Source organism: Strongylocentrotus purpuratus, unplaced genomic scaffold, assembly GCF_000002235.5.
Source record: "Strongylocentrotus purpuratus isolate Spur 01 unplaced genomic scaffold, Spur_5.0 spur5_scaffold_5, whole genome shotgun sequence".
NCBI lineage: Eukaryota > Metazoa > Echinodermata > Echinoidea > Camarodonta > Strongylocentrotidae > Strongylocentrotus > Strongylocentrotus purpuratus.
Genome location: NW_022145611.1, coordinates 23092049 through 23112182, shown reverse-complemented (window position 1 = coordinate 23112182; position 20134 = coordinate 23092049). Strand labels below are relative to the sequence as shown.

The window sequence follows — 20134 nt, the reverse complement described above, 5'->3', positions numbered from 1 at the left end:
AATGGTTTTATGACCTATGTGTGAAGAACTGATGCGTACATAATTGGCCAATTTGTATGCAATCTCAATGAAACATTTCTACAATATGTCATGGTTACTAACTGATTGAAGGAGTCCGTTCAAACATTCATTCATCCCTGCACATAATATATTTTATGATCCCTTCTTGATTCAAACGCGGGTGCATTGCACGCTACATAACTTGAACTCTTGCACCGCGGCTCGAGAATGCACATTCGAATTCCAATGGAATTGACCGCGGCGCCGTTACACTGTCTGACAGCTCGGTAATAGTTCTAGAAGATGATCAGGATAGCTACACTCAATCGGACTTATGTCACACGCTATCGTTTGTAGCACGTGCACATCCGTGTGTAAGTCTGATGGCTATGATCACTGGAGGATTTCGTTTTATTTGGAGGGGGTGGCACAACTGGGGCCGTCCCCCTTCAATACACACGTCTAGAAATGTTGTAACCCCCATTTTATTTTTTATTTTATCTATTATTATTATTATTATTATTATTATTATTATTATTATTATTATTATTATTATTATTATTATTTATTTATTTATTTATTTTTTCTTAAGGGGGGGGGGTGACGAGATTTTTGTCTTTCCTTGTGAGCTTGGATTTGATTACCATTAACTGCGATACAAGGCTACATCATGTCATATCATCAAGATAAGCGTCACAGATGTACGAAAGTAATTTCTGTTTTGTATTATTATTGTTGATTGATGTTTGTTTACAGGGGTGTTATGGTTATGATTATGAATCAGACAGAGACTCACGTCATGTTGCCTTGTGAAATGTATTTTCATCACGATTGTAGTTTGGAGCAAGGTCTCCTATACATTTGCTTCATTTAAAAGCCACCCCCACCCTCGCTTTGTAACGAAATGAAACGCACATACGGTAACTATCTTCAGTTAGCATGGTTAGTGGAGGAAGATGGACGAAAGAATACAGACCGAAGAAATAATAAGTACGTGGGTGCCAGACATTATACTTTGTAACTTATAACAATTACATTTTTTTTTCTTTCTGGGAAATGATTTGTTATCCAGACATCCTCTAAGAAACGTGTTTCAAATTCTAAAAGTGAAAATCGCATCCCTTGTTTGTCTTCAACATGCGATAACTTATCTTACGTGACTACTAGGAACGGGCTAAGACTGAGCATAGCCATAGACAGTTAAAGATGTAGAATCTGGTAACCAGGCCTGCCAGAAACCAGGGAACATCTGGCGTGCATTTTGGTGTGTTTTCTCAAGAAATTCAATCATGAAGTAGGGAGGGAGTTCGGGGTCGATTTAGAAAGAGACAGTCAAATTTCTTGAAGAAAGAAAGGGCAAGTTGAGAAGCACGCTTGTTTTTCCTCGTCTCTGCGTCGTTTCAAAAGCAATTGTCCGTGTACTTGATGACTGAAGCCTGTTGATCGACCAAAGATACAATATTTTTGAGCGGATACACCTCGGAAATGGACTTAATGTTCCACCCTCTTCCTCCAAACAGGATTTGAGCTTTTGTAAAATTGGTTATCTTGGGTGCTCAATTATGTATAAACGATTTATAAAGACTGACTTTCACAACCTATTGTCATCAAATAACGACGGATTCCATTCACATTAATCTCTGAAAAACATAATTCTAAAATTCCGTTTTTAGATTTCATACATGACATTGTAATGATATCGTCTCGTAAATGATTCGGGAATCACTAAGCTGGCTTCAGTTGGTTACCGTGCAAGAAATAGAGATAGATCTTGCCAAGTCCCGTTTCACCCCCAGGGTTGAGAGTGACAACTGCATATCAATATAAATAAAATGCCCTGTATAAGGGCATACACATCGGGCAGGGATTCGAACCTTGAACTTGAGAGTCGGGTATAAATAAAACCACTGATTCGCTGTACCATGGTAATCACACAAGCGTTGCCTCTAAACAAAATCATATCTTAGTCATGTCATAAATGCGGTTTGGTGAAACCCTAGGTCTTTTATTACCACATAATTATATAAATCAATGTCAATGGTGAATGGCGGTTGTATAGAGATGTCATAGATACGCTATCTACGTCATCTGTGACGCCATAGACAATATTCATGTAGACACGTGCTTTAGCCAAGGCCAAATCCTATGGCAACGTCCTTCAAATTTTGTTCTACCCTAAATATTCTTAAATTTCCATTCAATGAAATCAAAAGTACATTCTCGGCAAATATTGTATATTCGTTTAAGCGTATCGGTAATAAGATTATTTTGTAAACCTCTTTGAAGGATTTCATATCCAAAATGGGAATGACAAATTAATCCAGTGCCCTTTGAAAGACAAAGTGTGTCTCATATTATGTGCTAAAGTTTAAAAAAATTACTAGTTAAACAAAACCTGTCTCATACCATTTCGACGCCTAATACTCTAAATAATAAAAACAAACATTTTTTTTTCGGGGGGGGGGGGTAGTAAGCGTCCGGAATTGGCAGCGATTAATATGATTCATTGGCGCGCTCTTGTCAATGCGATGAGCTAGAATCTATCTGGACCGGAAGAAACATTGTGGCAGTTCATTCATAACACTGGAAGTTTGCTTGCATTCTGTTCCCGGATTTTGTCTCTTGTATCTTTTTAAAATAATCAAGTGGACAAAAGGGTGATCCGCAAGACATATCTAATGCTTTCGTCTTAGACTTCGGATCGGTGAAGTTTGAAATGAGAGAAGGAAGAAAGAGAGTGCATGTGAAAAAGATGGAGGAGATAACGAGCGGTATACCATGCTAACACATCCCTAGATGAGTGGTTTGTCCATCAAATCAGTGGAACTTCCTCCTGGAGAAGTCAGAATAAAATCGTGAAGTTAGGAGGGTTTCCGCGTGGGCCGAAGATGGAAGAAGTTCAGTTGAAGGGATATTCGAACACCTTGTAAGAGAAAATCGATCTCTTAACAGGCGTAAGAGTTATCATAGTTAAATCATGTTTGATTCCGTGTGGGTTTCATGTTGGATATGTTCGCTATGTTCGCTTTTGTTTTTAACGGTTGTCGGTGTTGATATCCATGTATTCCCATTTCAATTAATTATGCATTTCTCATTCGGATTGTGTCTAATGCACAATATACATGTATATGTATATAAATTAGTATTAATTTTCATACTTTCAAAGATTAATCTTGGTTGACAAAAGCGGAGCATTAAAAAAAGTACTTTAAATCGTTGCATCATTAATTTAAACAGCCCCGTAGCAGCAGCAGCAACGGTAACAACAGCGGCAACAGACATAAATGGAATATGATAAGGGGTCGAAAAGGGCCAAGAGGCCCAGACGGGCTTGTTGTGGAGGCGGTGTATGCCTAACGAGGACATGGGCCAGCTTCAGGGTCTTCATCCATCACAGGGCTACGTGTAGACATCACACCTGTTCTACTCAAAATTTGGCGTCGCGCCTTTTTTTTCGTTCCCCTTCTCCTCAAGCGCCGAATTCCTCGCGCTCCGATTTGTCGTCTGCCTTGTGATCGCGCCGGCGTATTCCGTTCTGATGGAGTATTTTCTCCTTTTCAGAATATCATGTAGATGTTTTCGTCAAGATTTAATACGATTTTGAAAGTGATATTCCAAACTATATCTATCAACAGCAGACAAATAGCAGGAAAAGGAAGTTTAAAACAAATGGTCGGCGCTAAATGTATCCTATTCGTCGTGTTGGTAATGTCCAAGCATGCCGTATCATCATTTGACTTATCATAAATGAGAAGCTGAAATCTGATACCTCCAAGCTCTATAGTTGACAAAACCCACCCATTCTCTTCACAAACACACCCACCCACACTCGCGCGCACACCTCAAAGCGCACACATCCAATAAACAAATGAAGAGTTGTTATATTCTAATTGGCGTAACTGGAAATTGGAGAACGAAGAGCCTGTCAACATAAAAATCGAAAGTACAAATGCTATCGAAGAAATTTATTTGAAATTTGTGTCATAAAAAAGCAGCCCCCGCAAGACCCAGATCGCCTTTTTAGTCTCCCTTGATCGCATGTTTATTTATCTGTTTTTGTTTTGGTGTTGTCGTGCATTTCTTGGGGAATCCTTGAAAGGTCTCCCAAAATACCAGGAAGCGTTTGGATCGTTCAAGGGCGGTCACTAGACCTACCCACCCTCCCTCCTACCCGTGGGCGATCACCGGTTCCTGAAAAGATCAATCGTGCCGTCCGTCTTTACTAGCAAATAATGTCTTCCTTCAAATAGTGGTACATCTTCGTTTTTGTGTTATGTCTGCATGAATTCCGTTTCGAATCAAGACAAATATCCAAACAATCATCAAATGTATATGTCAACATTGAAAGCCCTATCCTCATTATGTGATGTGTTATTGCTTAGTTCAGCATAGTGTTCAATCATCAAAAAGTACTTGCAATGTTTAACTTTTAAAGAAGGGGAACCTTTACGTATTACACCTTTTTGAGATAATGTGGGTCCACTTTTATGTCTAGGATTCTCTGCTATACGCGTCATCTGCATTAATACCACTGAAGTACAACAAGATCTTTAGTTTGGTATTAGCTTCGTGGAATTATACCCTTGTTCAAAACGACTTGTATTTACTACCTGTTTGGTTTTAGGGCCTACTTGGCACAAATTTGATCATATTTCAAACGCCTCCACAATTGTGTTACCACTGGGTACGCCCCTGTGTGGATTGTAGACCCGGTCACGTTAAAGGTTTTTCTAAGGCTTTCATTGGCCCTGTCACATCGCATTCAGATGCCTAATCAATAATACTACAATTTCACAAGTGTTTGTGCTCCCCTGGTAATAGAATCTACCCTGCTTCGCTACTGAGCAAAAATATATTACTTGGGTGGGTTTATTCTCTAAAATGGTTCCCTTGATTCCTCGCCATTCACCCCGAAGCACTTTCTGCGACTTTATCTCATTTTAGGGCTAAAATTGCCTATTTTCATAAAAAAAGTTTACCCTTAAAATGAGAAATCGCGCCTGTGGTAACCCGGTTCGATGTCAGCTTGTTTGATTTTTCAGTTGAAGTGTAACGTTTCCCCTTGTAATCATTTGGAATGATTGGTTGACTTTGGAAAGTTAATTTGGAATTTCACTGGCTGGCAATATGAGATGGATGTCATTTGTTGTAAACACCCCCTTGATGTAATAAAGAGCGTTTCTATTAAAATCGTACTTCTCACGTATCGAGGGGGCAGTGAACTTAACCCGGATGAAATATCTTCACGAGCGTAACTATAATGCTTCATTGCTGTCTGTCAGACGTTATATCGTTTGTTTTGTACCCCTAGATACGAATTTTGCACTGACTTCAACAACATTCGGTTATTATAATATGGGGGCCTTACTCATACACAATATCATTTACTGGTTATTGATGGCCATGGATACACTGTTGCCTATCAACTTGGAATAACTTTTCGTTTCCTCTTTTTCATGAATCAAACTACATGAATCTTTAGATTAATCAATTCAATTCCGAGAAGATTATATAATAAACGCTTTCGATCAAGAATAAATAATATTATTGACACAACCATTTCATGAAAGTGTAAAAAATAGTTATTTCAACTTTATGGGCCACAGTTTATACACAACTACTTTTTGTATAAACATTGATTATTATATATTTACAGACCTACATGTACGTGTATATTATTATTTCGTATTGTGCACTGTGAAGGTTTTTCTGATAATTTTCGCATGTACTCCAGAGGCATAGGTAACTTACCAAATTACAGTTTGACGATACAATTGAAATAATTCCTAATTGAATAACTCTTCGTATTGTTGGTTGGATTTACTTTACATCGTTTGGAACTAAAGATGACCCCCGAGTAGCCTTGCTCTCACACATCATTTATTGAATCGCTGTCAGAAAGGACACGTCTTTCCTTTTGTTGTGGCGCGACAAAAAAAAAAGGGGGGGCAGAGGCGTAATATAGATAACCACGAGCAAATTCCTACGCACGTACAAAAATTGTAGGATACTAATAGAATGAATTTAGACAAATTAAGTTTATTATTCAATTTATGCCATAAAAAGAGGTTGAAAGTAGGAAGCAGTATTGGCAATCCTCCTTAGATTTTCATTTTGTAAACTATGTTTAATATCAAAATCCTTTAGAAGTCCTTTTTTGTATGTAAAATATAGATACCAATCACATTTGTCTCTATATCCTTCGTGATGTTTGGCAGCAGTTTGCTGACGAGATCCTGGGTTTTTTAGGGGATATTGCCCCCCCCCCCTACTGTGTGTCAATGCAACATACGCTTTTGGTCAATGTTCGCCCCCCCCCCCCCCCCCCCCCCCCGTTCCTGGAGACTATCTATTAGAGTTGGGCAAGGTGGCAAACTTCTTTTCTCGCAACTTCCTTGTTACGCGCTACGAAAATTCAATAAAAACAGCTGAAAATAACACAAATAGAGAGCCCTGGCATATCAATATTGTTTCTCGTCATTGTAGCCCGGTAACAAACACGATGTATGGCATCTAACACGAACAAAGACGTTTACAAATAACCAATGCCAATTCACTAGACTCCAACACTTGTCTGTTTTCAAATTAAACTCCTTTAGCGTGGCTGGCTGCCATTCCATTGTGTCACGTCTTTGTGGTCAATAACTTGTTAACGATTGCCTGGAAACAATATATATATATATATATATTGCAGTATGCGACGTTTTCCAGTGACCATACATGTTTATAAAAGGAATATTTCTTCATAAATGTTTTGGCCTTTGAGCAGGTGCTTAGATGCTTTACAAAAATTCATAGAGACTAAATTACTAGAAACTTGCGTAAGAAGTATATTAATAGCAAAACGTTTTTACATCTAACTACCATAACTTATTTTCAGTGACATTTTTTTTCTTATTCAAGCGTAATTAGATTGGCTTAAAAGAAAGAAGGAAATATATCTTCAGGACATTTCAAATAATATGCTCGGACAAGTTTATAATCTTAGCTATTTGATATAGTCATTTTATAAACTATGTTGAGGGCGATGAAACATTTTGCGACTTGGTAAATTGTACATACGATCATCCAGCATCTTCAAAAGACCGTTTTCAAGGTCCAAGTACCTCCAAATATCCATCGGCAGGACATTCGTTTGATTTTGATATAGGGGACTTATTACTGTAATGTCATGGCATGGATATCCCAAATAACATGTTCGTTGTTCTATCGTTTCCTTCACTTCAATTCAATTATTGATGATATTCCCTGAGCAATCATAAAGACCCCTACAAAGTGCACTTTCTCCTTGTGGAATCAAGATTTAAATTTGAAAGACATAAAAGAAATGGGACGCAGTCGTCTTGTCAGGGGGGAACCTAACTTCATGATTGACCAGAAGTATGCGATGTAATTTCGGACGATTCCTGGGAGGACAAGAAATAAAAACTCTACATTAATCACTCTCATCCTTGCCATGTACATGACGGAAGAAGGTTTCAAATTGATTTCAATCGTCTTCAATAAAATGTAGCACTATAAGGTGATGTTTATCGTCCTTCGTCAGACTATTCATCCACCCTTGCCAAACCAATGGTAAAAATCACCGTAGATGAATTATCTACTGAAAAGACAAGAATGGGTATTTTTTTCTCCATGAATTGGAGGGTGGAGCATGCATAGTTATCACCCTGTTGAAAATGTTTTAATCCGCACATTACATCACTCTACACAAACTCGATGTCCATTTGTTCCCCCAAATTCAATCATATTATCCCAATTCAGTTTTCACAGCATTTTTTAAAACTATTCCAGTACAGTGCTACTATCTTTCTGACGACAGTCAATTTGTAACACTAGGGATATTAAGCTAAAATGATAAACGCTATATTTTGTGTAACCGAAAATATGACAAAGTTAATTATTTCTATAAATCGACAGTAGTGAAAGATTTCAATAAATTGACAATAGTGAAAGTATTCAATAATCAACGACCGTTTAAATCAGAGAAAGGTGTAGAAAGTTCCTCCTCCCCCTCCTCTCCCCAATAAAGAAGACCGAAAACCACAAAGAAATTTGAACGTCTATAATAGCGTGACTCCCAGTTTAGTTTTAGAACTATATTTTGTCAACATCGCAAAAAGATTACCAATAACTTATAACGACAACAGGTGCTGATTCAAATATAGATCTCTTTAAATTGTGTATAATGAAAGTGATACGATTTAATGCTCGTGATACTTCAAAGTGAAATCAGCTCGAACCCTTGCTGCACTTTTTTTATTTTGAAGGATTGTGGAAAAAACACGATAATTTAGAGTTAAAGATTAAATCGAAACGATGTACGGAACCAGCACAACAAAATATTAAAAATGAGGCACTGTTTTCAAGTTTAAAAATGGTATAGATCTCGTGCAGAAAGTGTATAAGGTGAACGTGATTTCTCAATCTCTTTCTCTATTAATACAATCTTTGAAGTTCTAGTCAGTTGATGCTTTTATGCATTTTCAATTTACGTAATGTTGGTGCAAATATATTTTATAGATTTTTTATAGTTCTAGAATACATAAAATGGGACTTGACTTTCTTCCTCGGTTTTTCAAATAGTTATATCGATAACTTCAGCTTATTTACCTAAAAAATATATCAATAAAAGGCAAGAGTTCACCCCATATTGGTCCTTTTAGTTGTTATTTATATGCTGAAACAATGTGCCAGACTATTCATAACATAATAAATGCTTGGAATGACCTTCTCAACTATACTTAATACTTTAACACCGTTAACAACCTGAAAGTGTTTAAGGTGAGACATGATGAAGATTTGTTTTTTTTAATTTTTCCAACAAAAGGAATGAGACTAAGCGGAAAAGTTAGTATGACTGAGACAGACACGATTGTTGTCATCTTGTCTAAACATCTCTCTAAAGTTTTAATCGGAAACTGAACTGACGCCTAGGACCGTCCTTCACACAAGCCGACCTTGAAATATGGCGTTATTTTGAGTCTCAGGAAAAAGAGAAAGTTTTTGTTTTTTACTAGTGAAAGTATGACGTCACAAATCGGTAGACAGTGCTTCTTCCTGTCTGTTAAAGAAACCAGAATCTTTTTTTTCCACCTGAGGTGAACGCCCAGTTGGTGGGAAAGGAGCATGAAAAACGATTATCCGGTTCAATACCAAATGCAATCCATGTATTTATGTCTCAACATACCTACCAATGTCATGAACATGAATAAGTCATAGTATACAGAAACATAATAGTATATCTTAGTCGTAATCTTAAACGTCCGTTTTCGGCTTGCATACACCGAGCTTTTGAAAAAAAGAGAAAACAAGTATTGTTTCAATTCGTAGTATTTTTTCCATTCGTCAACCAACATTTAGACTTACTGCACTAACTATTACTTCTAAAATGTCTTCATTTGAAAAAACATACAAAGTGTATGGAGTATGAGTAGGCATAAAAGGAATATCGCAGTGATATGTGATTACGGATTGAGAGACACAAAACCGATAATCTGTTTCGTTAAAATTGCACCGAGAGCAGCTCAATAATTTTTTTCTTCAAATAGATTACACATAAAATGAATGAGAAGTAGTCGGTCATAAATTCATTTGGGTGCCACATAACGTAACAGATTTGGAATAATGACCATCCTGCACATACCAAATTGAATCATATCCCATTTACTGAATAGACAGTTTCACGATGAATAATATTGATAAGGTTATGAAAATAATTTCGCGCCCAGACTAAGTGCCGGCGTCGCCTTGTAAGTCACAAATAACTTACATATATCAATATACATATAATGGCAATTATTGACATTGCATTCCCTGTGGGGTTGAGTTTGAGGTCACGTGATTTGTTGACATAGTCTCCGTTCTTCCAATAGAGTTATAATGGGGGCAACAGGTGGACGTGTGTGGGTCAAAATCATAGGCAATCATTGGCTTGCAGAGTGGTGAGGAACCTCGCTCACTCTCAGGTTATCGATGGGAGATGGATAAGTACTAAAAGTCTTGTCTGAGATGAGTTCGGGCACCAGTCTATTAAGTTTGATACCGTTGAGATCACAGTGGGCACATACCTTGCTAAGGAGGTTCCAATCACCTTTAATATGCCTATCATGGAAAATATGTTTTCTTAAAGATTTACTTGATCTTGATGTTACCGATTGTATAACAAGTAAAAGGATTGCATAAGTAATGTAAGTTTAGCCAACAAACCAATGTGATTGAAAATTGAATTAGATATTAATAAGAAAAAATACAAATACAAATAACTTTCTCCTTCTCCTTGATTATTGGAATTCTATCTAGTATATTAAAAGAGTTTTAATTTTGTTCATAAAATGCCCCCTACGAGCCCAAATTATAAAAATGGTGATAGGTGTTTTCACCCCAACTCCATGGCATAACAAATTGACAGGAATAGCACTTATTTGCGGTCAGGACCTGAAATATGCCGACAAAATATTATATCCATTATTGCATGGGGGTAGTTGCCTCCCTCTTCTCCATTCGGGTACGTCCACAACAAATTTAAGGCTTGTTTTATGCGTTAAATTATATCGTAAAATGGGCTGCGTTCGTGTTGCTGGCTTTCTTGGTTTTCATTTCGGACGGTGTTTGATTTCAAAGGTCATATAAAAGTACGCACTTGGCAGTGTGTTGTTTGATAAAACAAATGATTTCCTATATAGCTGGTGAACTTTGTCCTATACGCAAGTGAAACTGTTGGTTGGTGCAGGGTTGGTCTATTTAGGAAAAGTGTGATGCTGGGTTGTTTAACCGCATAAAACGATGACTAACTGCTTTTCAACAATTCACGCAATAAAAAGGTCGCCTTCACAATTGTGTAGGCCTATAGACGAACCTTGAAATTGTAGTAATCTTGTATCCTTTTCAATTATTCTTTCAAATCTTAAAACCAATATATTATATATCTATGCTAATCTAATCTTTTTTTCTCCATACCTTGCCGATCACTTCTTCTTATATCTCATGGATATATTAATATCAAGCTGATTGCCCTACTAAAGCTTGGACCTGGCAATAAATCAAGTAAAATTGTATTTTCATTGTAGTTAATGTTCACATGAAATCCCATCATACTACTCCATAATAGTTTGGTAACATATTATGGGACATATAAATACCCTGGTCTTGACTATATAGCCTAAAAATGACCATTGTTTTCTATCGTGTTAATTTACTTTCAGTCTAAACTTGGACTGACTTTGTGTCAGAGTTTCTTTTTATGGGTTGCACATACGATGACGTTACCTTTAGATTCATCGTATCTGGCAGTCAACGATGGCGATGACAACGCTTGTACATGTACAACGCAGACTTCAAATGCATCTTTAGATTCTAAGCTATTACACCCACTTTATTTTCTCGCCCTGCATACATCTCACCAGTGGTAGCCCAATATTTCATGACGGATAATAATTCATGGGGGATTTCATCCAGCGATTGATATTGTTATGATAGGGTAAGGGAGAGATAAAAGTCTTTAAGGGTCGTGGTAGTACTGTGATGATGGATGCCAAGTATACCGATGTCATTTCTCAGCCCCGTTTACCTGTTTTATGAGGTGATCTGGTCGGGGAGGTTGAGGGGGCGAATGTTGTACAGGTTTCGATTGAATATGGGCTGCGCACATTCAGCGAAGCATCGAATGGCAAATCTATCACTTCCATGTTTAGATTAAATGCGTTTTGAATATCGAATTCAATATCCAATCAAACTATGCTACCTTGGGTTGTGGAAAAAGCCTTCACATTTTCTTTCACCCAAGATAACAAAGAAATGGGATTATCACATGATTTTCTTTCGTTTTATCTCTATCACGTGTGAATAGAAATAAAATACAAGTACTGTGACGCGTAAATGCACTTTTTTTTTTGGGGGGGGGGGTATTTCCCCTTTTGTGGTTCCGCCTATGTCTTCCCACAACAATGGATATAGCTGTGTAAAGTAAAGACAGTAAAATATTGTATTGCCTTTGCTTTCCTCATTAGCAGACAAAACAGACCATCGTCACGTTCTATTCAAATCCCATGTTGCTCGCTCAGCAGAAAGATATATTGTTATTGTTTTTCTATTTTTTTATTACAATTTTAAAATCGTAAGAGAACAACGCTGTGCTTTTACCCCCAAAGTTCATCTAAGTATCATTCTCAGGATAAACCAGCGTAAATCATTATGATTGCAAAACAATGCCACAAGATACAACGTCCCGTTACTGTCACGACCGGCCGACACCCTCTCCCTTGAACCATATCCCTCCATCTCATCCCCAGCAAGGATGAGAGCGTAGGGTTCATGAGGTATCCCTCCTTCGTGATGTACAGCTCATCGGCATCGGGGGTGACAGACGGGAGCGAAACGAACAATGGGTTTCCATTGGGCCAGTCTGCTCCTTGGTGCATTATAGCCCAAAACTCAAAACACTTCACCTTTTTAAAGAGAGTTCAGACGCGTTCATACCTACACCTTAAGTCTGTCTTTAAGACCAAAAAAATCTTCTCGAAGAATTTATAATCGAAGTTGGCGGGAGATGAGATCAGTTACCGCTAAAACATCCTTTGATACTTTCCAAAATGATGATCGAAGGTTTGTGCGAATTTGTAATGCTCGCGAAGTTATTTCCCGCGCTCGTCTTATTCGAAAGTGCCACTTTCTTTCTTGCTACAGTTTGACAATTTATGAATAACTAATCATCATCATTTTGTAGAAATCTTCGATTAGGTCAGGGGAATCACAACTTTCGAGATGGTGCTGCTTTGAGAAGCTGTTAAAACCCCGAGTGTGAATAGGTCGATGAAGAGGGCAGAGGCAGACAGCTGGCACGATCATAAAATATGGCATATCATCACTGAGATAGATATGAACTGAGAAGATTTATTGACGCATCGCAAAGACTTGGTATCGCTTGTTGCATGCTTGCACCGTGATGCCCAGACTGCATCAAGTTCCATATGGACTTTAAAGGAACCCAAGAAACATTTTTCCGTGTCGATTTTTTTTCTAGGGGATTGTTAATGTTGAATGGTTGTGTATATACATTGTATATCATTGTAGTATATGAGCAAGTCCATCTGTATAATACGTTACAGACCTCCTCAGGAGCTAATGAAAAGGAAAACGACGCTTTGCGTATTTGTCCTTATTTTTGTGACGTATGAGAGAGCAAAATGACCAAATACCTTGGAAATGCCCATACGAGAGGGCGTCTTTTCTGTTCATTTAATCTAAGTTAATTCATTTGGTCAATGATCTCACAAGGAAAACTATTCTATTATAAGCGCCATCATAGCTTCTAACTCTAAATAAGGTATTACATCCATAAAAACATAAGGCTCTCCTCAATTCGGATGTAGTAGTGAACATATTTCAATGAGAGAAAAAGGAACCTATTGAACTTTGGAACTGCCAAGGACTCCTATATTTGCAACAAGTTCAACATCAATACTAAATCAGATTGTGAACATCTACGAATTCTATAGTGGACCCCGACTGAGTATATTTATATTTTGCTTGTAATAACACTCAATGACAGGGTTTCGCCATACTCAATAATTTCAACACGTGAGTCGTCGAATTGTGTATCGAGACCCATTTTGCGATTTATTTCTTTGACTAGCATTCAACTGCATGAACACTTCAATTTACTGAAATTATATTACAAGAATATGGAAACAGTTTAAGTATTCTATACTATTTTTGGTATAACTTCTGATATAAATGCCGGTATATAGACTGGTAATTAAAATTTTTAAAAATGTAAAAAAAACTATAAAAAAACTAGTCAAAGTAGTGATACTATTGATATATATGTAGCCTATTCTAAACCGATGGCACAAACGATGAACCCATAGAGACATTGCACAGAATTCTGTCTTATTCTTCTTTCCTTTATATACGAAGGATTTATCTTAAAACTAAGACACACTGAAGCTTTTCATCTTGCTCTCATCATACTTCCATGAAAGGTCCTCCGTTTAAGGTCTCGGGTTCTACCAAAATATAATATATTTCAATCTTTCAATATATATTACATTGTCTCTCAGATAAAATTATACTGAAGATGACTTTGTGTGTCAGACTTTTGCTAATAACATGATTGAAGTTAGAGCACTGTGTGGGGCCTTATTTTCTTGACCATTTCGAAACCCACCCCAGTGGCACGCTCTAAAGAAAAGAAAGAAAACCACTCCTCGACATCATGTCAATGTTCCCTGTTATTCCGACCGGTTTAATCGGATTTGGGCCTTGCTAGCTAATATTTGTGAAGGGTTTTAATCTGGTAAGTAGATATGACAGACATTTGTTTTGGAAGGGTTGACAGGAGTGCTCAGGGTATCATTGGCGTCTCTTATTTTCTGATGGTTGACAACCGTTAAACAACTATGTTTGTAATTTAATCCGAATGGTACTTGTGTAATCTAAATCTATATGAAGTGCAGATTACGTCTAAGAAATGTCTTTTCAAGATGTTCTGTGTTTTTTAAATCGATATGTTTAGTCTGTTCTTCAAAAGCAGTATATAGTCCCGTGAAGAGCCACGTGGGTATGCTTTGCAATAGCACCCTTAAATACGAACGTCTTTGATTAAAAAGTTCACTTGATTCAAATTTAGAATCCTGCAACAAAAAATACATTCGTTTATATTTAAGTACAATTATCTTGAGCAGTAGGCCTATCGGTCTCGAGCTCCTTGTTCTGTTCTCAAGTAAATGCATTTTCCACTCATGACGACGAGAGTGGCATGATGATGACATGCTTCTTGAAGGCTAAATCGTCGGTTATTGTACTCCGGCTGTCTCACTTTGGTCACTTCTAAAGAGATAGTGTCAATGAATTGAATGTAGATCCACTGGTATCCTATTGAAGGAAAGGGGATGCCCTAATGTAACCCCAAACCATCCGGTCCTTCCTCCGCAATTTCATCCCCATTATAGCGTTTTAAATTATGCCGTTTAAGTTACTGGTCTTTTATATTAATCCACTGGATGCCCAGGATAGGATGCGATAAAGCAGCTTTTAAGGTATAATTGGGTCTAGAATGATCCTTGCCAAACAGAATCATCATGACAAGTCGATCAAAACATGTTCTTTGTCAGTTGGAGTTGTTCGTCCATGTCTTGCCATTTGAAGAGAAACCGAATTTTAATAGGCTTCGAAGAACATGAAGTCATTTCTTTTTTCTTTTTCCGCACCAACCACCCCATAACTCTTTCATTCGTTCTTCCTTAGTAAATAATGTGTTTACAATTCCTATTTGATTGGTCATAAAATACAGGCAATAATTATGTCCGAAATCGAGAGGCAGTGAAAACTTTCTATTTGGCCTAGTTGCTTTTGTGTCTTGTAAGGCATTGGTGGCATTAGAATTACAATATAACATTCATGAAATAACGAACACCATTGCTTACAGTCATGATCATTGATAGTATCTGAGTGGATATATCGCTTGTTGCTATGTTACCTCTGTTGCACAAGTTGGGTTTTTACCATTACTATAACAGAGATCAAGAAAAGTCATTTGGGATCTATGCATGTACTTGATCTGTCTCCCGGCGGACCTATATCAGAATAATGTCTGTGGCACTGATCTGCTCGGGTTATTTCAAGAGCCATTCACGGATCGACTGAAGATGGCGGGTGCCGGCGGGTGCTCCTATGATACTACTAATTGACGTCCATTGTGACCGGTGTCGTTTCGTCTTGGACCACTCTCTCTTTATCTGATGGCGTGACATTTTCTTCTTTTTATCATATTTTAGGGAGGCATTATAAACTGTCTGGATCGCCTCATATCACATTCCGGGCATGCATAGTAAATCCCACATTGGCCATTACACGAGGAGAGCGGGACAGATAAAATCTCCCGCGATTACTTTCTTCTCTCCTCTCGTCATCACATTCGTCATTTCTCCTTTTCTTTCTTTTATTGTTTTTCTTGTTTGCCAGCCTAGTGTTCCATGTCAATTTCTCAACTACCATCAGTTTATAGCTATATACTCCAATTAAGACTATTGATTTGGTTTCGAATTATTTTCAGTGCTCCCCAGAGACTCGATAATAATGGTCCGACAATGGTCATTTAATGACCAATGAAGAGCGTTTAGGCAAACATATAAACCGTTTAGAAAAGTCGTTTTCAAAGTGGTTTGTTTTCCAGGCAACAGATTTATTGTGTCGTATCGAGGTCACGCTATATGGGACTAGACATTTGATTTCTAAAGCTATGAAGGGACTGTCGTGACATTTGCGAGTCGCTGAACTGCTCAAAAGTAAAATGTGACATCTATCATTAGGGTATTTTGCATTCTTTTGATCAAGTTATTTGGACCTATATTTTTCATTCCGATTGAAGACATGGCGCAGTAATGCCTCCATTGGCAAGCTTTTCAGCAGAGACTATTTCACTTTCATTTCTATTGAAAATACCTTTCGTGTTTACCAGATCAGTTTAATAAGATCTTCGGTCCATAATTCACGTGTAATTAACTATCAAAAGGAGCATCCAAAAAATACTCGTCAACAATGATGCCCTCCTTCATGATATCGCCATTCTCCCACCTCAGGTTCATTCATTAAAAAAACCTTTCAATATCCGTCAATATTACTAAAAAGTTTATGGCTTCCAAAACTTCATTCATTAACATAATGCTAAGTGATGACGTGTGACTAAAAGGTTGCTTAAACGTATGGGCGTGTGAACTTACTGGTTGGACGAGCACGCTTTTAGTGCCGCCGGTAGCACGACTTGAACCTCTTTGTGGCGTACAATACCCGTATAAGAAGCTTTCTATAATTTACCCCTCCTCTTTACCTCATGGATGGATCAATTCTGGGGCTCGCGCTCCCATTATTTCCTTCATTAACTTCGTTAAACACCTATTCATCCCTCCAATGAGATTAAGCTAAGCTCTTAACGATGTTTCCTAATCTAATTATGAGCTTTTGTGAGGTTAATCACATCGTTATCCCTTTGCGTTGCTCTTTCCCGGTTTAGAGTTCGCGAAATCATGTGGAAGTCCGTCTAAAGTAGACATAAACTTAGCCCACGCAAGACAGTATTTGCTGAAGTAGGATACCGGGAAACCACATTTTGTGGTCTTGTTAGGTACATATTTGTTTATCTTGTTAAAAATTAGTTGTGAACTTAAGGAGAGTTAATGTATTTGTATTATTAGTATTGATATCCATTTGCAGATGTATTGATGAGAGCATCTGTACCTGCCGATTACCAATATAGTTTCATGAGTTTAAAGAAATACATGTTGTTAACCAACACTTCCAGGCGTATCAAATATTTATTATAGAATAGAATAGTATAGTGAAGAAGCTAGGAACTATTATGATTCGACTACCTCGCCTGATTAAACTGAAGAACCAAACTTTAGGAGTATATACTTAGTCAAATTTGACCTAACGTCAAAAATACAACCAAAGACAACAGTTCAGTTACGAATCTTATCATGTCATGTTCCACCATTCTACACGCAAGAAATACATAATCCTACGCTACATGAATGTTGGAAATTAATAGTTTTTAGGAGAAAATGATGCAAATGCATTTTTACCCTTTTATACCTTATATTATTGGACACCCAAAGTACATGACGATCGTTATTAAAAACAGGAATCCATATCCATGATGCTAATTTACAACATGAACTTTTTATTTCTTCAGTGAACTTAATGCACAGATCGTCCCTTAGTGAAAATTCCCAACTAGAAGATTGATTTTCATGAGTTCACCTAGTTTCATATTGCCCTTGATGTAAAAGGATATCATTGGATTCTATTACCAAAATGTGTCAGGATTGAATAAGGGCAACACTTGGCACAATTTCACCCTTGACCGGGAAAACAAACCAAGCTTGACAATTCGAAATGTGAAGTATGACGGAAATCACACGCGTACAGGTGTAGTGTTGCTCATCATCATCACCCCCCCCCCCCAACTATACAACCATTACTAGCTACAGTGGTACCATGAACTATACTTGTCCTCTCGATGTAAAATGTTTGAAGAACACTTATGACATTAACTTTTGTTCACTTATGTTTGTATAGTAAATGGTGATTCGATTCTTGTTATAACAATTAATAACAACCGAATACTCAGACGCAGAGATGGAAATTGAACTTTGATCGGCGAAAGTTCATATTTAAACCCGTCTGGCAAAATACGGATATTGGCAATCGTCCTTTTGAGATTATTATTATGGTAAAAGCATTTATAACAATTAATGCCTTCCCAGCATAATAGTTGTCCAAATAGTCCAAAGGGATAGACTACACTACGCTAGATACATTGTATTCTGTTTTTTGTTAATGACTGTTCTCATTTAACATCATTTGATACAGTACCTAACTCTGGTTCTAATTTAGCCATTCAAGTTGGGTCGGTATCTTTTAATGACTATGGTGTCAGTGACGGCAACATGATTAAAACATGCGTTTAGAATGAAGTAACATGGACTTACCTTTTTCAATATCAGTTTCCACTATACCATATAAGATGGGCAATTGCGCGAAATAGTCATCACTACCGCCTGACAACCCCTTACACTGTTCTCTCTCGTTTTCGTATTTCTCCTCGAGCAGTGTCACTGTTTGATTAAATAAATCCAGTATGTCCTTAGGCACATCCTCTGGTCCATCATCGGTGGGCAGGGCGGTGAGACCCAGTTTGCTGAGGATCTGTCCCTTGATGGCGGCAATCCGCCGGTCCTGGTACTCCTGCAGATCGAACTTGCACTGTCCACCGGCACCGAGGCCATCGAAAGTGAGGGAAAGTACTGCGAGGCCCAGCCACGACGCCGCTAGGCAGCAACGTATGGAGGAGGATGTACTGCTTGATGAAAACATGGTCTTGTTGTTGTCTTTGACGGTCACTAAAGTTTAACTTGATTGGAATAAGTTAAAAGCTGAAGATATTTTACACAAGTCGTGATAATATTATTTATGACTATAAACTGAATTGCCAAGTCTCGCTGGAAGACACAAGACAAGATGATGCTTCTAAACTTTATTCGTTGTGCTTGGAATGACTTCTGAAGAATAAGTGGTATCCTATCCGGTAGGAAAGACAAAATGAAAGAAGGGGCAACCAAACTTAGCAGAAGGTTTTGTCATGACTCTCAACCATATTAACTCAACCGCGCTACTGAAGTCATGAAGATAAGGAGCATTCTCAGCGATCAGAAAAAAATTAATTTACTACTCCGCGAACCATTCAATAATTAGAAGACAGATATTAACGTTCGAAATTTATCCATAGAAGACGAACTCCTCTTCATTAAGTACTGATTAGGCAAAAGATATCCGTTGCTATGATGGATACGTCCAATTCCTTGGTCAGATACCTCTCTCTGCCTGCACCACTGGTGTATCTCAGCACTTCTTGGATGTCGAATGCACTGATGCCTGGTAGAGCCAGAGCGGAGGTCTTTTATACCGGTAAAGGGGAGGAGCTGGTGTTAGCCTCAATCCGTTTTGGGTTCCTCAAGCGAGACAGCTTCGTCTGGTCGCGATCAGCGATCGTCGTCTGCTACGGAACACGGCACAAAAATACACCTACGTGTATTGGCTTGTGTGTGTATACCGGTTGGATTCTATATACATGAGTTTGTATGTACATCGGCGGTGTTTGGCTACTTCAGAAAGCTCAAAGATCACCGTTTTTAAAAACGCACGTGAGCGCGTTACGCCAACCGGAACAGATAGGGAAGGTGTGGAAGAGAGGTAGTGAAAAGATGAGAAGAGGAGGAGGGGGGAGGGGGGGGGGGGGGTCAGGGGAGGAGAAAACAAAGCAGGGAAGTTGAAGACAGTAAATGACAAAAAGAGGGGGAAGGAACGCCAGCAAGAATGATGGAATTAGATTAAAACGATAAGAAAGAAGGGAGAGAGAGAGAGGGAGAGAAAAAATAAATTAGGGATAAGAGACTAAAGGAAATAAAGGATTATGTGATACACTTGCTCTGCCTTTCATTGAATGGTGGAATAATATCGAAACCATAAAGTCTAGAAAAACATCTCTGGAATTAATCAAATAAAAATAACTTATATATTATCAACATTATGACCAACAAAATAAATAAATAAATCATACATTGTTGGATATTGC

At 37.9% G+C, this 20134-nt stretch overlaps 1 protein-coding gene across 1 annotated transcript in view; it reads right to left on the bottom strand.

The window, feature by feature from the left end:
• Window positions 1-19624, bottom strand: part of LOC115929733 (transforming growth factor beta-2 proprotein-like) — a 35909-nt gene extending 16285 nt beyond the window's left edge. The window contains exon 1 of the mRNA XM_030999645.1: window positions 18492-19624. Coding sequence (XP_030855505.1) covers window positions 18492-18876 — 385 coding nt within the window. The 5' untranslated portion in view covers window positions 18877-19624. The remainder of the gene's footprint in view (window positions 1-18491) is intronic.
• Between the last annotated feature and the right edge of the window lie 510 nt (window positions 19625-20134).